At 43.3% G+C, this 12,605-nt stretch overlaps 1 protein-coding gene across 4 annotated transcripts in view; it reads right to left on the bottom strand.

Annotated features, from left to right (window-relative positions):
* Nucleotides 1–6,814, bottom strand: part of tnrc18 (trinucleotide repeat containing 18) — a 45,167-nt gene extending 38,353 nt beyond the window's left edge. For all 4 annotated transcript variants that reach the window (XM_058654401.1, XM_058654402.1, XM_058654404.1 and 1 more), the window contains exons 1-2: nucleotides 6,653–6,814; nucleotides 4,634–4,964 (exon numbers count right to left, since the gene is read on the bottom strand). In XM_058654401.1, coding sequence (XP_058510384.1) covers nucleotides 4,634–4,841 — 208 coding nt within the window. In that variant the 5' untranslated portion in view covers nucleotides 4,842–4,964; nucleotides 6,653–6,814. The remainder of the gene's footprint in view (nucleotides 1–4,633; nucleotides 4,965–6,652) is intronic.
* Between the last annotated feature and the right edge of the window lie 5,791 nt (nucleotides 6,815–12,605).

The raw sequence follows: 12,605 nt of genomic DNA, 5'->3' as shown, positions 1-12,605 counted from the left end.
GCATTGTAAGTGTGCGTTTGTGTGAATGACTGTGTCATTTATCTGCCTCTGACAGGTTTATTGTAGGAGACCAGTAGTGGCTTCAGCTTTCTCTTAAAAGGAGACCGTCTTCTCTCCTGAAAGATTCAATTAATCCGAGAGGGGACACGTCCCAGTCACATCTCTCACAACATGCACGCGCACGCACACACAAACGAGTCTGTGCCTTGAATGGATATAAACACACTCGCCACATTAATTTAAACATAAACAGACACACTAACCAAGTAGCATGGAAGACAAATTGGTATCGGGCAAGACAAGCCCGGCCTGCCGCACATGCTGCATGAATTATACTTGCACTAATGTGCCTGTGTGTGCGCGTGTGTGTATATGTGTGTACGTTTTGTTACATTTGAAGGGCTACCACATTTATCTAACCATGTATGAATGTATTGTGGTCAGGATAAACCTCTTCCTTTCTCTCTGCAGAGACTCCCAGGGGGAAACCCCCGACTCCAACTGCACTAAGCACAATCACATGGTCCTATTCCCCCACATACACAAGAACCCAATCCTCTCAATACAGACACAAACAACAACCTCAGCTCTTATCGTCTGAAAAACAAAACCCTGCTTTTCACCTTAGGGACTGCGCCCATTTATTTCTCCTTTTCCATTTGTCTTGAGTGGTTTTCATCTCTATTGACTTCTCTTTGGTGCACTCGCCACAACAACTAGATTTCCCTCTACATCTTACTCCAGTCTTTTGCTACCAAACACCAAAGTGTGTGTGTTTGCGAGAAAGACTCAAAACAGTGGAAAACTTGCTGACTCGGCTGCGAAGTCTCACAGATGAGGGGCACCGGCCTGAGGATTATCTTTGCCTCATTAGGTGTACACTCGTTCCTGTATTCCTCTACTTGTATACAATTGTCATCCAGCTCACCATCTAATGAATAGAATACATCTGTGATTCAACCTACATCCAGCTTGTGCGTGACCTAACAATTCTTCTGCTTTGAGCACATGGGGAAAAAAAACTGCCAGTGCACAGGAACTTATGTGCTTTGTGTTCCTTGCAGCTGCCGAGTCAACATTACTTTGTTTGATTAACGCAATAAATAGTTATGAGCCAAAATAATTCAAGGAAAAATATGACACCCACAGCTTGATTGATCGAGTCAGACCAGTGCATTTACATAACATTTTAAAAAAATGAATTATGGTGTTAGTACAACTTAAAACAGACTCCCAGAGGGACGGATGTTAATCAATGTACCGGGTCAAATTTCACAAAGTTGGACTAACACAGCTAGAGAATGTAATTGGGAGTCGAGCTAGTACTACTGCAGGTCTATGTTCAGTCAGGACATGTGCCACAATATTATTATTATTATTATTATTATTAGAGGTTAAAATCTTGTGGCAGGACTAATAATAATAATAATAATAATAATAATTATATTAAAAAAATACTAGAAAAGGCTGGAAATATAAGGCAACAGCAGGAAAATAGTGAAATACAGGCTGAATTCAGACTGAATTTATAAGCCTTCAGATTAAATAATTGAATATTTTAGAGTTAATGGATGGCAGTGGGACTCAGAATGACGCTCGACATGTTAACAACTAACTGCCAGATGAAGTTGTTTTGGTCTGTGACACAATAGGTCAACTCCTATACCCAATACTAACAAGCTGAACAGGTGACATCGCTACCTCACATAGTGGATGCAGACACACTGGATTTAATGTATCCATATATCCACTAGTGCTTGTTTACTGGCTCAAAGAAAGCAGTTCAATTACATGGTGTAGTTGAGCTTTACGTGCGCAAAAAGGATATTTGGCAGCAAAATTGTCACTTTGATTTAAAAAATATTATCCTTGTTTCTTCATATTTATAACACAAACGTGTGCAAACACGTCACCCTTTAATAGTGATGGTATAGTATTGAAAATGAATAGCATCTGTGGCCCCATCTCCTCGTCCTACCTCTGCTGCATTTGGATACGAGCGGGAGGGAAGAGGACAGATGGCCTCAATCTGGTGATGGAGGCACCAGCAGACCTCCAGTAAACAGAGGACCATTTACAGCCATTTTACATCTTTTAACGGTGACTGAGATTTTATCGTGTATAAATATAAATAACCTCTGTGAATAATAGGCACGGATGGGCCGCGGCGGTAGAAAACAGTGTTTGTGTGTCTTAACGTGGTACCTTTTTGTTGCCGAGTGTACATACAGCACAAATGTCAACGATCTATTTGCAGCTTTCACAATGCATTTAAAAACAAAATGTAATTTCGTCTCTCCCACGCTCACATCTGCCAATCTGGAGGTGTGGAAATACGGGAAACACTTCACTTTGTTAAGTCAGGTGGAAATCCTATTAAAACTCAACTAAAAAAGAAAATCAGGGAGGCTCCTGGGAAATAAGAGTGTGTTGGCAGCTATTAACAGTTAACCCTGCTATCAAGAGCTCAGCCAAACACAACAGTGCAAACAATGTCATGGGTTTTTTTTTTTGCATTTCTTTACATGTAAACAAGAGCAGAGGCAGGGCGGTCTTGGCTCCTCTGATTGCACCCTGGCTTCCATGAGAGCAGGATTCACGCTGCTTATTGCAATTAAATGGGGACATTGTGAACATTTGCAGTTACTGGGTAATTATCACGTAACATGGCTGTATGAGTGTTACTACAAGGAGGGGACCGAGATCTCAGTGGGGTTTGGTAAATGTAATGTGTGGGGATTTGATATTGAGGGGCACCATAAAGCTAAATGACCCGTGTCGTACAGTGGTGTGCTTCAGTGGTCGGAGGCAGTCAGTGAGTGTGTGTGTGTGTAGGTGAGATGAGAGCCCGCGAGTGAGAAGGTCAGTGAGTGGGCAGAATAAAATGCATCCCTTTCTAAAGGAGTGTTTAAACTGCCAATCTGGGTTGGAACGGTGGCTGGGTCAATTCCTCTCCACCAGCTCCCCCGGCAACACGTCAAGTTGTTCCACACAGACTCATCTGCACGCACACACACACAGTTTTCAGCTCGTTTCAGTCAGAGCCACAGGAGGGAAAACAGAGGAACATCATTCCAGCAAAAATACACTACTGCTGCTGCTGCTGCTGCAAAGACATCTGAACCAACTAATGGTGTTTGCACAGTACACAGTAAACCCACACATCTGATGATCTCACCTTCAACACTATTCTGCAGGTACAAAATCAGATTGACTCGCTGTGACAACCTGACGCACCTCTTCCCTGCTACATCCATCTGTCATAGTAGCGCTCCCTGCTGCGAGTTGATTTCATCTCTGACAGCATTTCATGAGCGTGTGTACGTCAAGTATGTAGGCTCTGCCAGTGTGTGTCAAATTAACACTTTGTCATCACAGCTCTGCCTCACTTTATAGACCGATTGCACCTAAATGACAAGTAATGCATTGAAGCCACTCTTAGCAGCGGCACTGAAGGAACACGCAGCCAATCCCTGGGGTTTACCTCTAAATGCATACAGAGAAACTAGTTTAATTGATGTCTCCTGCAGCTACACAACTTCAGGGAGATGAGTAGCTTGTCAGTGTTTGTCAGACTTTCCAAAAGACTTGAAGCAATGGAAAAAAAAAAAAAAACACACACAGCATGTTTGAACCTTGACACAAGTCCCCTCTGGCTGACCACAAAACTGTATGCAAACATTCTTGGTTATCTTTTCTTTCTTTGCATAATGTTATTTCAAGGTTTCCATTACTAATAGCGGGAACAGAGATCTCAGGCAGTAAAGTAGATGGAAAATCACCAGCTCAGCAGGGAATAACATATACTGTAGATGATCTACTGACTGCAGAGGGGGTAACGCTGCCAGAACCAGCACACAGAGGTACAGAGTGATGTAAACAAACACATGGGAATTAGCTTTAAGCAGCCAATGTGTTGTTAATGCCACACCTTTTTCTTTAATGACATAATAATCTATTTGCACCCCAGCCATATCCACACACAAACACAATCTGTCACACTGATTCCCTGATCCACTTGGAGAAGCAGTGGGAACGTCCACATGAATTTATACAAAATATGCAGGGGGGGTGGGTAAAAAAGAAAAAGGAGAAGAAAAAAGCAGCCCTTTCCCAACTGTTCCAGAAACCACATCCAAACAAACACTTGAGCAAATTACACCAACAGGCTATGATTTGGTCTGTCATCCTTCGATAAAAGGTCACAACATCACCACCTCCCCCACTCCACACACACACAAACCCAGCATCTGCTCCAGTGCACAGCAGTGACGGCGTAATGGTCCACACATGCAATCCAAAACCATTGCTCCCTGACCTGCACAGTACTGCCGCAGCAACATCCACACCACAGCTCAACCAAGCGATGTGTGTGCGCGTGTGTGTGTGAAAGTAATTTTCCGCTGAAGTCCATTTCTTACGCCGAGCATCTTTACAGCGAAGCCATACTTTACATCTGAAACTTGTCATCGACCACTCCTCCCTGTGCATCCAACACACATTTCCCCACACATCCACATCAAACCGATGACCGCACAACTGAGCGCATTTTTTTGCGCAGCCTTATTATGGTCATGCACAATAATCGTATGGTTGTGTTTGGGGCGAAGACAAACTGACATGTCATACTCACTGTGGTGTGGATGTAGGTTAATGGCCGATGGCAGGAATTTTCCAGAGTGAAGAGGCGGCGGGTGAGTAGCGCCCAAATGACCGGGAGAGGGAGGGATCCTCCCGGCTGCCGCTGCTGCTCCGAGTCGGTGAGACTCCATTGCGAGCCCCGCCAACAACGGAGGCGGCAGATGGACGGATCTGGGAGGTCCGAAATCTCTGCCATCCATTATCCACAGAGGGGAAAGTTGTAAAAAGAAATGTGCCCCCTATTCCGAAAAAAATCCAGGCTATAATAATAGTGTCTCTAGTTTTCCTGACGATTCGGGCTCCTTCTCAGCCATCCTGCTGACCTAAAAAGCACAAGGAAAAAAACACTTGATACACAGTAAAAAAAAAAAAGCGCAGATTGAGGAAAACTGTTGTGAACTGACAGTTTTATTTAGGATTTCTCTCTTTTTTCTGTCCAGGCGGCCCTTGTACGCGCAATGACGCAGTTTGGAAAACCACTTCAAAAACTAAACGCTGACCATTGGTTGGTCGACATTACGAGCATATGAGTTGCTCTTGTTGTATTATAACTGCGGGTCGTGACACGGCTTTTACTTATATCCACAATATCATGGTGTAATCGCTGTGCCTCTCCACTCCTCCTCCTCCACACCGACTGCACAACGCGCGGACAGCCGCTCCGGAGCTCCGATCCACGGGGGAAACAACCAGGAGAGAGGCGGGCAGGCAGGCTGCTCAGCCTCGGCTACGAAAACAAGCCGCGATCATGCCATGTAAACCCGCACAGGTCACATTTAAAATCACCATTTTGTTTCTTTTCTCGATAAACCAGCTGTTATTTTTAACTACAACAGTAAAAGCAGTGAGCTGCAGGCTGCGGGGCCGAGGCTCCGTGTAAACCAATACACCATAAATACTGGAGGCGCATCAAATATAAATTTCAAACGGGTTAAAAATAAATAAGGTTGCAAAAAACATGCACCATTAATCAGCGAGGGTTAGCGGTGTTTTGTTGCGCACAGATGCGATTTTAGTGCGGGGCAATACTTCGCAAATGGACATGGACACGGGTGCTGCCCAGGGACACACACGAAAACCAAAGCCGTAAACACTTTAGACTCCACACACTTTTAAAAACTAAAGCTTCATTACTTATAAACACATTCAGACGCTTCACTGTGTCGAGTTTAACATAAAAATACTATATTTTACAACGTCAATAGACGAATGAGGTCCGGTTCAATGAAAGAAAATGTTAAAAGGTGCATTTTTTGTGTTTGTTAAAAGAACAGCTGAGGCAACAACAATCTTCAAAGACACGCAAAAGTATGTCGCGTTTTATATAAAATAAAAATAAAGTTTGTTAAAAGGACAACAACAAGCAACTGCGACTTTATCCGCAGTCAACGCGGACACAGCGACTCACCACACACAGCACAAGTCTGCTGTTTTTCACACGTTCGAGGCAACATTTTTAAATTAATTCCACTTAAAAACAGTCAAAGGTAGCGAGGACTTTACGTGTAAAAGCAGAGGAGACACATTACAGCCGTGACTCGTGGTATTTCAGGCGGGCGGGACCTGAAGAAAGACTCGCTCAGAAATCACATTAAGGGTTTCTCTTTTTTATCGTTTTTATCTTTTATAAAAACACCCTGGTGTCGCCTGGAATGGCCGTGGAGGACAGTGTGGAGCCAGGCTACAGGCTGTGCTCCTCCACGCGGCTCAGCAGCTCCGCGTTTCAGCCACGTTTCAAACTTTTCACGCTTCCATAAACGACACGCAAAAAAACTTTCTAAAGAGGAAACGTCTCTCGCGAGTGGGGTTTTCTTTTAGTTTTCCACAGCGACAAAAAACAGCTTCACAAAAAAGACTATAACGTAGCTCCCGAAGCTCCGCGCCCTTTTTACGTAAATCTATAACGCAAATAATGTTTTTAAGCCCGACTTCTCTGCTACTTTAGATGGAAGGAGGAAAAAAAGCAAACAAGAAACACACAGGAAAAAAACACGGCATGTCGAGCGCTTACTTGTGTGGAGAAAAATGAGCTAAAACGCAAACACTTCAAAATGCGTGCAGGTTGCTGGGAGAAGTGGAGTAGTCCATTTCAGGCTGGTCCGGAGGTAAACTGGGGGGTGAAGTCAGGGGGAGAGAAAAACCCCCGCCGCGTCTGTAAACTCCTCAGCAATGAAACACAGCATTGTTGTGTAAGCCCCGCCCCTCTCTTTCACAAGCACCCAACCCCAGACCCGCCCACCCAGCTGCGCTCTCATTGGCTGTAGCGGGTGTCAATCAAACTCCCCCCAGTGGGTAAAACACACACACACACACACTGGCCGCTCGCCAGAACTATAAAACCAATTATGGAGCAAGGAGGTTGAGCCGTTTCAAGGTCCCCTCTTCCTTCAAGACTGAGTGATCAAAACAAGCACTGTTTTTTCTGTGTGTGTGATGGTAGTGTGTGGTGGTGATGGGGGGCAGTTTCAAGGCGACCTCCACCCCCTCTGCACCCCCCCCCCCCCAACCACCAACACCATCATCACTGCCACCCTCACATTTCCACACTGATTACGAGACTGAAAGTGTGTGTGTTTTTAGTGGGAGATAGAATGATAGATAGAATGATAGATAGATAGATAGATAGATAGATAGATAGATAGATAGATAGATAGATAGATAGATAGATGTGTTCTTGAGAGTTGAATATTGTACCCACAGTATCTACAATTTATAAATATTTTCACTATAGAAATCAAAATGAAAATGTGAGACAATCTCTCTCTTTTTTTTCATCAAGTCCCTGCTAATAATTCTAAAATAATTATAGATTTTAGGTTGGGAGCCCACAGTTGGGGTCTTGTTTTTTTGGCACGCTTGCAGACATAGGATAATGGGCCAATTATAATTTTAATGACATAATTATAGGCAACCGTAGGCAAGTGAGAAAATGAAACCTGTCACAATTTAAAACACAGACTGGCTCACAACTTTGGCTTTGAAAGCTTGTAGATGAGCTTTCTCTGACAGCATATAATGTGTCGTTTGTATATTAGATGTTTTTTATTATTGTGTGATAGAGCAGAGCGGGCTATATTTAAAGCCCAGTGTGTAACATGGAGAAGAGTTTATGGGCAGAAATTGCATAATACCACCATAATAAGGCAGACCATGGCCAAGAGGAAAGGAATTGGGCTCATTACTGGAAGGTTCAATCCCAGCCAGGACAGGCTAAGGGCTGGGGTGCCCCTGAGCAAGGCAACCAATCCCCCATTACTGGTGTGTGTGCAAAAATGATCCCATTTAAATAAAATAAAGTTTGATTAGTGTGGCTTAAGAGGCAGTGGTCTCACTTTACAGAGGCTGCCACTATGTTTCTACAGCAGCAGTTTTGACTTTAGAAGCAGACTCTTACTGTGGGAAATTATGAAGAATGACATCTTTTAACATGCAACAGCCATCAAAGATCTGCAACAAGCTCAGGACCAGTAAATTGTTCCCAGGCAAACAAATAAAGTATTTTGAATCTTCAGGAGTACAGAGACAAGCTGGAGAAGCTTGTTCCACATAGACACACATATTTTGATATTATTAATGTATTATTATTTATTTGTAACTATAATGGTCTATTCCCCTTCTCCCTCTGTGCACTATTTTTTTTTATCTTAATCATATTTGTGAAATGTATTGTGCAAAATTAATAAAATCACAGACATTTTGTCATTGTAATCACCTTCAGTCATTGACACAATATTTACCGCCCGGCTTCCGTATGCAAATGTCACAGAGTGACTGTAGGAGGAGACACCAGACGTGCTGCTTAATCTGGAATGAAACACACGGATTTGCATTATGCGAGGCCAGCGCTCACTTTAGTGTTATTATGCTAATACTCGGGGAGGGAGGGGTTGACCTTTGGTGTGAACTGGGGCTCTCACGTGACCTCTGTGTTGGTTTTTTTCCCCCCTCGTGCACACACGCAGTGCAGTTTGACTTTGGTGGTTTGGTTTGGTTTTTATGATCCATGACTGCCCTGTGAAGTAAACCGCCCTGTGTTACATAGTTGCAAAAAATGTTGATAAAAAAAAATCTGAGGCGGTTTTAAGCTGCCCATGACACACACACACACACACACACGCCTCCTTCTCTCCGTCTCCTCCTTCTCCTGACTGTCGGTTTCAAGGCGGCCCTCCTCATGAAAGGGAAAGGAAGAGTAAACTGCTGGAGGAGAGGAGAAGGAGCAGGAGAAGCTCCTGTAAGGAGCAGCAGTGGAGAGGTGACGACATTCTCAGTGTTTTACGTAATTTCTTTTTTCTGGACAATTTAACTTAACCTGCCTGAGGTAAAGAAGAGGCCGCTCAGTGACAGTTCCTCGCCCCGCTGCTCGCTCACCTCGCGACGGCTGTCTCCACCGACGGGACGGGGGGAAAGCAGGCGGGGATCAGAGTGTTGTGTCCCGGCACAGCCGAGCCCGTGCGCGTCGGCCTTTGTTCTCCAAACCGACCCCAACTGGGAATTGAGACAATGCGCGCAGATTAAGGCTCTATTGTTGCTCGCCTTTTTCCACCCACTATGAGACAGGTTTCATCTTTTCCGTTGTTGTTTTTCCCGTGTTAAATACAGCGGTGCTGGTGGGGGGTTATCTCCACTCTGAGGTGGGTTTATCATTAAAGCTGAGTCACTGGAGGAAAAATATCCAATTGCTATTGTTCGCACAGATATTTACATATGACTTATGACAGGAGATTTAGCATTAATGCATGACAATTAAAATATCAACCATTCTATTCCATTCTATGACTCGAAAATATGAATTGTTTCCTGGGTAGTATATTTATTTTTGCATAGCACATTGATACTTAAAATAAATCTGTTGTGTCTGAATTGTTTAAAAACCAGTAATTGATCAGTTCACTCAGCTGATTCCTTCATTTATGCAAAAAATGAAGGAATGAAACATGAACTTAAGTTTAATGAAATAAGTATTGGTGCCAAATTATTATAAACTCTAAGTGTGTTTTGTCACAAGCTGTATCTGGAAAATAAAACTCTATGAACACTTTTTTTTTTTACTTTTTTTTTTATATCAAATTTGATTTATTTTTGCCAAATTCATCAGCTGTTTGGCCAAAAAGGGAACCCATTGGAGACTAATTCAGAATTCGTCATTGCAGTGTCCACACAGAGAAGAGCAGCCGCTTTATTATGGTAGGAACAATGTGTGGTTAATGTGCGAGGCTCTCACCTCCGTCACTGGATTGTAATAACAGATCTGATTGCTTTGTGTTTATTTCAAGGTTAAAGCTTTTTTTACGGTGACACTTTAGTGCAGGAGCAGATGGGACAGTATTGTTTTTATAGCCTATATACACCGACAGGAGTATTTGAAAATGGTCCAACATAAAGATTCCTCCCTGCAGTGGAAAAGTACTGAAAACCATGATTTATAAACCCAGAAATGCTGCTGAGTCAATATAATAATACTAAGGCCAGTTTATTTTAGTCCACCCACATTTTTTTTTCAAATTGCACAATGAGACAATTTGTTATCCCTGACTCTGTTGTGTTTTTCTTTCTTCCCCTTCTTGTTTTCCTTTTTTATCTTTGTCTGAACACCATATCCCACATCAGCCTCCAGCCATGTGGCTGCACAAAATATCATTGCCGGGGCTTGTGTTCATTCTGTCCTATCAGCGGCAGGATCGGGTTAGGATCAGGTAAAATGATTTGATTTGGCGGCCAGACTATCTGATTTTCCCCCGGGCATGTGGCTGCATCAAGCCACAGGGGACAGAGCTCAGAGAGACAGCATTGATTAATTCAGGTGAGGGCTGGGAGGTGTGGGGGGGGGGAGAGGGTGAGTGGAGTGGGGTTTCACGCTTCCCTGGAAAAGAAATACATAAATAAATACATAAAGATGTCCTCCTGCATAAGCACCCGTCTCTCTGTAGCACAGCTCACCTCCTCGCTCCGAGGGCGCTAATAAGGCCTAGATGCATGGCTGTGTTCACTATTACAGCCATTTTCAACAATATTCCATAAATGACAAATGAGAAATGGCCATAAGTAACAAGGGTCCACACCCACACACACACACACACACACACACACACACACACACACAAACATATACTGAGAGAGAGAGAGTGCCTGCATGCCCACAGGGCTAAATCATTCATCATACCTTGTCTCATGCTCCACATAAACTCTGCATTGTTGTGGAAGTGACTGCTGCTGCTGCACTGCACCAACACCCATAACATGATTGTGACGACAGCTAATTGCTGTGTCATGTTGTCTGTTGGACTGAAACAAACGTGTGAAACATCAGTTACACAATGCAAAGCATTTCACCCATATATATATATGTACACCACACTCTCTCTCTCTCACTCACACACACGCACACCCAAAACCCCCACTTGCACGGGGCATGCACATACACACATGCACACACACAGCCCTCATGGGGTACCTGCCAATCATCACACAGTGCCTTGCAGCAGCAGGAGGAGCAGGAGGAGGAGGAGAGGAGAGGAGAGTGGCTGTTTGGAGCTTTCTGCTGGAGGACAAACAGCCGACCATAGAGGCTCACACCACCCTCAGTCATACAGCCGGACGTGAAGCAGTCAGATGACATGGATGCACAAAGAGAATTGTTGTCAGATGGTTCACACATGATTATTACATCTGTCGTCGTCAACACTCCCGTGATTGTAGAACCGGGTGATGTCGTTAACTCTGGCATTATCGAGGCAATGAGGAATTGGCAATAACAGATGCCAACATGACGTATTTAAACATGTTTCCCTGACATTACACACAGAAGCGTATTGTTTGAAGAGTCACATGTCACACTACAGCCATAGAAGCAACATAGTAACTGAGTTGACCCAATTTTATTTTGCCACATAAAACAACGAAATATGAAAGACACAGTATCAATTTGACTCAAATCCACACAGGCATGTTTATACACAGAAAATGTAACCAAGATGAGGATGCACATGCAGGGCAACCAAAAAAGATTCCCATCTGCCACTGCCTCAAACCACGATGGGGGATGGTGCGGGCTTGGGGGCCGTGGACTGTGTGCACCGTGCATGCACAGTCGACGGGAGTGTATTTTTGGTGTCCCAGTGTGTGAGTGTGTGAGTGTGTGCAGGCAGGAGCAGCAGCACTCTGAGAAATCATGGGGTTTTCCTTGAGCCTTCGCCACAACCTAAAGGAAATGTTGATGCAACAGACGCATGTCATGCTGAGCAAAAAAGTGCAGCGGTGATGTGTCAGGGCCACTGAAACCTCAAGAACCGCTCAGTTGATCCTTGTGTGGGCCTCCGCCCTGCTTTGCTCTCCACTTTGAGCACAGATGTTGCTTTAAACTGAAAAATATCTATCATCTAAATATCATAGCTATCAAAGGTATCAAAGGTCCACGATACTGCATTCCATTCCCTTTAAGAGCAGCTGCTCAAAGCCAAAACGTTAAAGGGCTGTTTCACACATTTTTTCCCCCCACTTGTTAAAGTGTATAAATATATATATATATATATATATATATATAGATATATATATATATATATATATATATATATATATATATATATATATATATATATATATATACATTTACATATATTTATTTATTTATTGAAAAGATATTTTTGCACAAATATCTCTGGTTGTATACATATATATTCATATATTTATATAAATATATATATATATATATATTTATTTATTTAAATGATATTTTTGCTCAAGAAATGTCAGACCCTCCGCTGAATGCAAATCACTCTGAATCCTGCGAAAGGATGAGCTACTGTATTTGAATATGATCTATTATTCTCTGCTGGCCTCCTTCTGTCAGCTTTAGTAGCCCTCTCTTTTGCCTTTCACCTACTTTATCTGCCAAAGCAGACCCCGCGCAGCCCAGCAGCCCCATCTGTTGGAGGGAGATGAGAACCACAGGGTAGATCAGTGTC

The sequence above is a fragment of the Solea solea genome, chromosome 16 (genome assembly GCF_958295425.1).
Source record: "Solea solea chromosome 16, fSolSol10.1, whole genome shotgun sequence".
NCBI lineage: Eukaryota > Metazoa > Chordata > Actinopteri > Pleuronectiformes > Soleidae > Solea > Solea solea.
The sequence above is the reverse complement of the archived record's forward strand: the minus strand, read 5'-3'. Positions and strand labels throughout refer to the sequence as shown.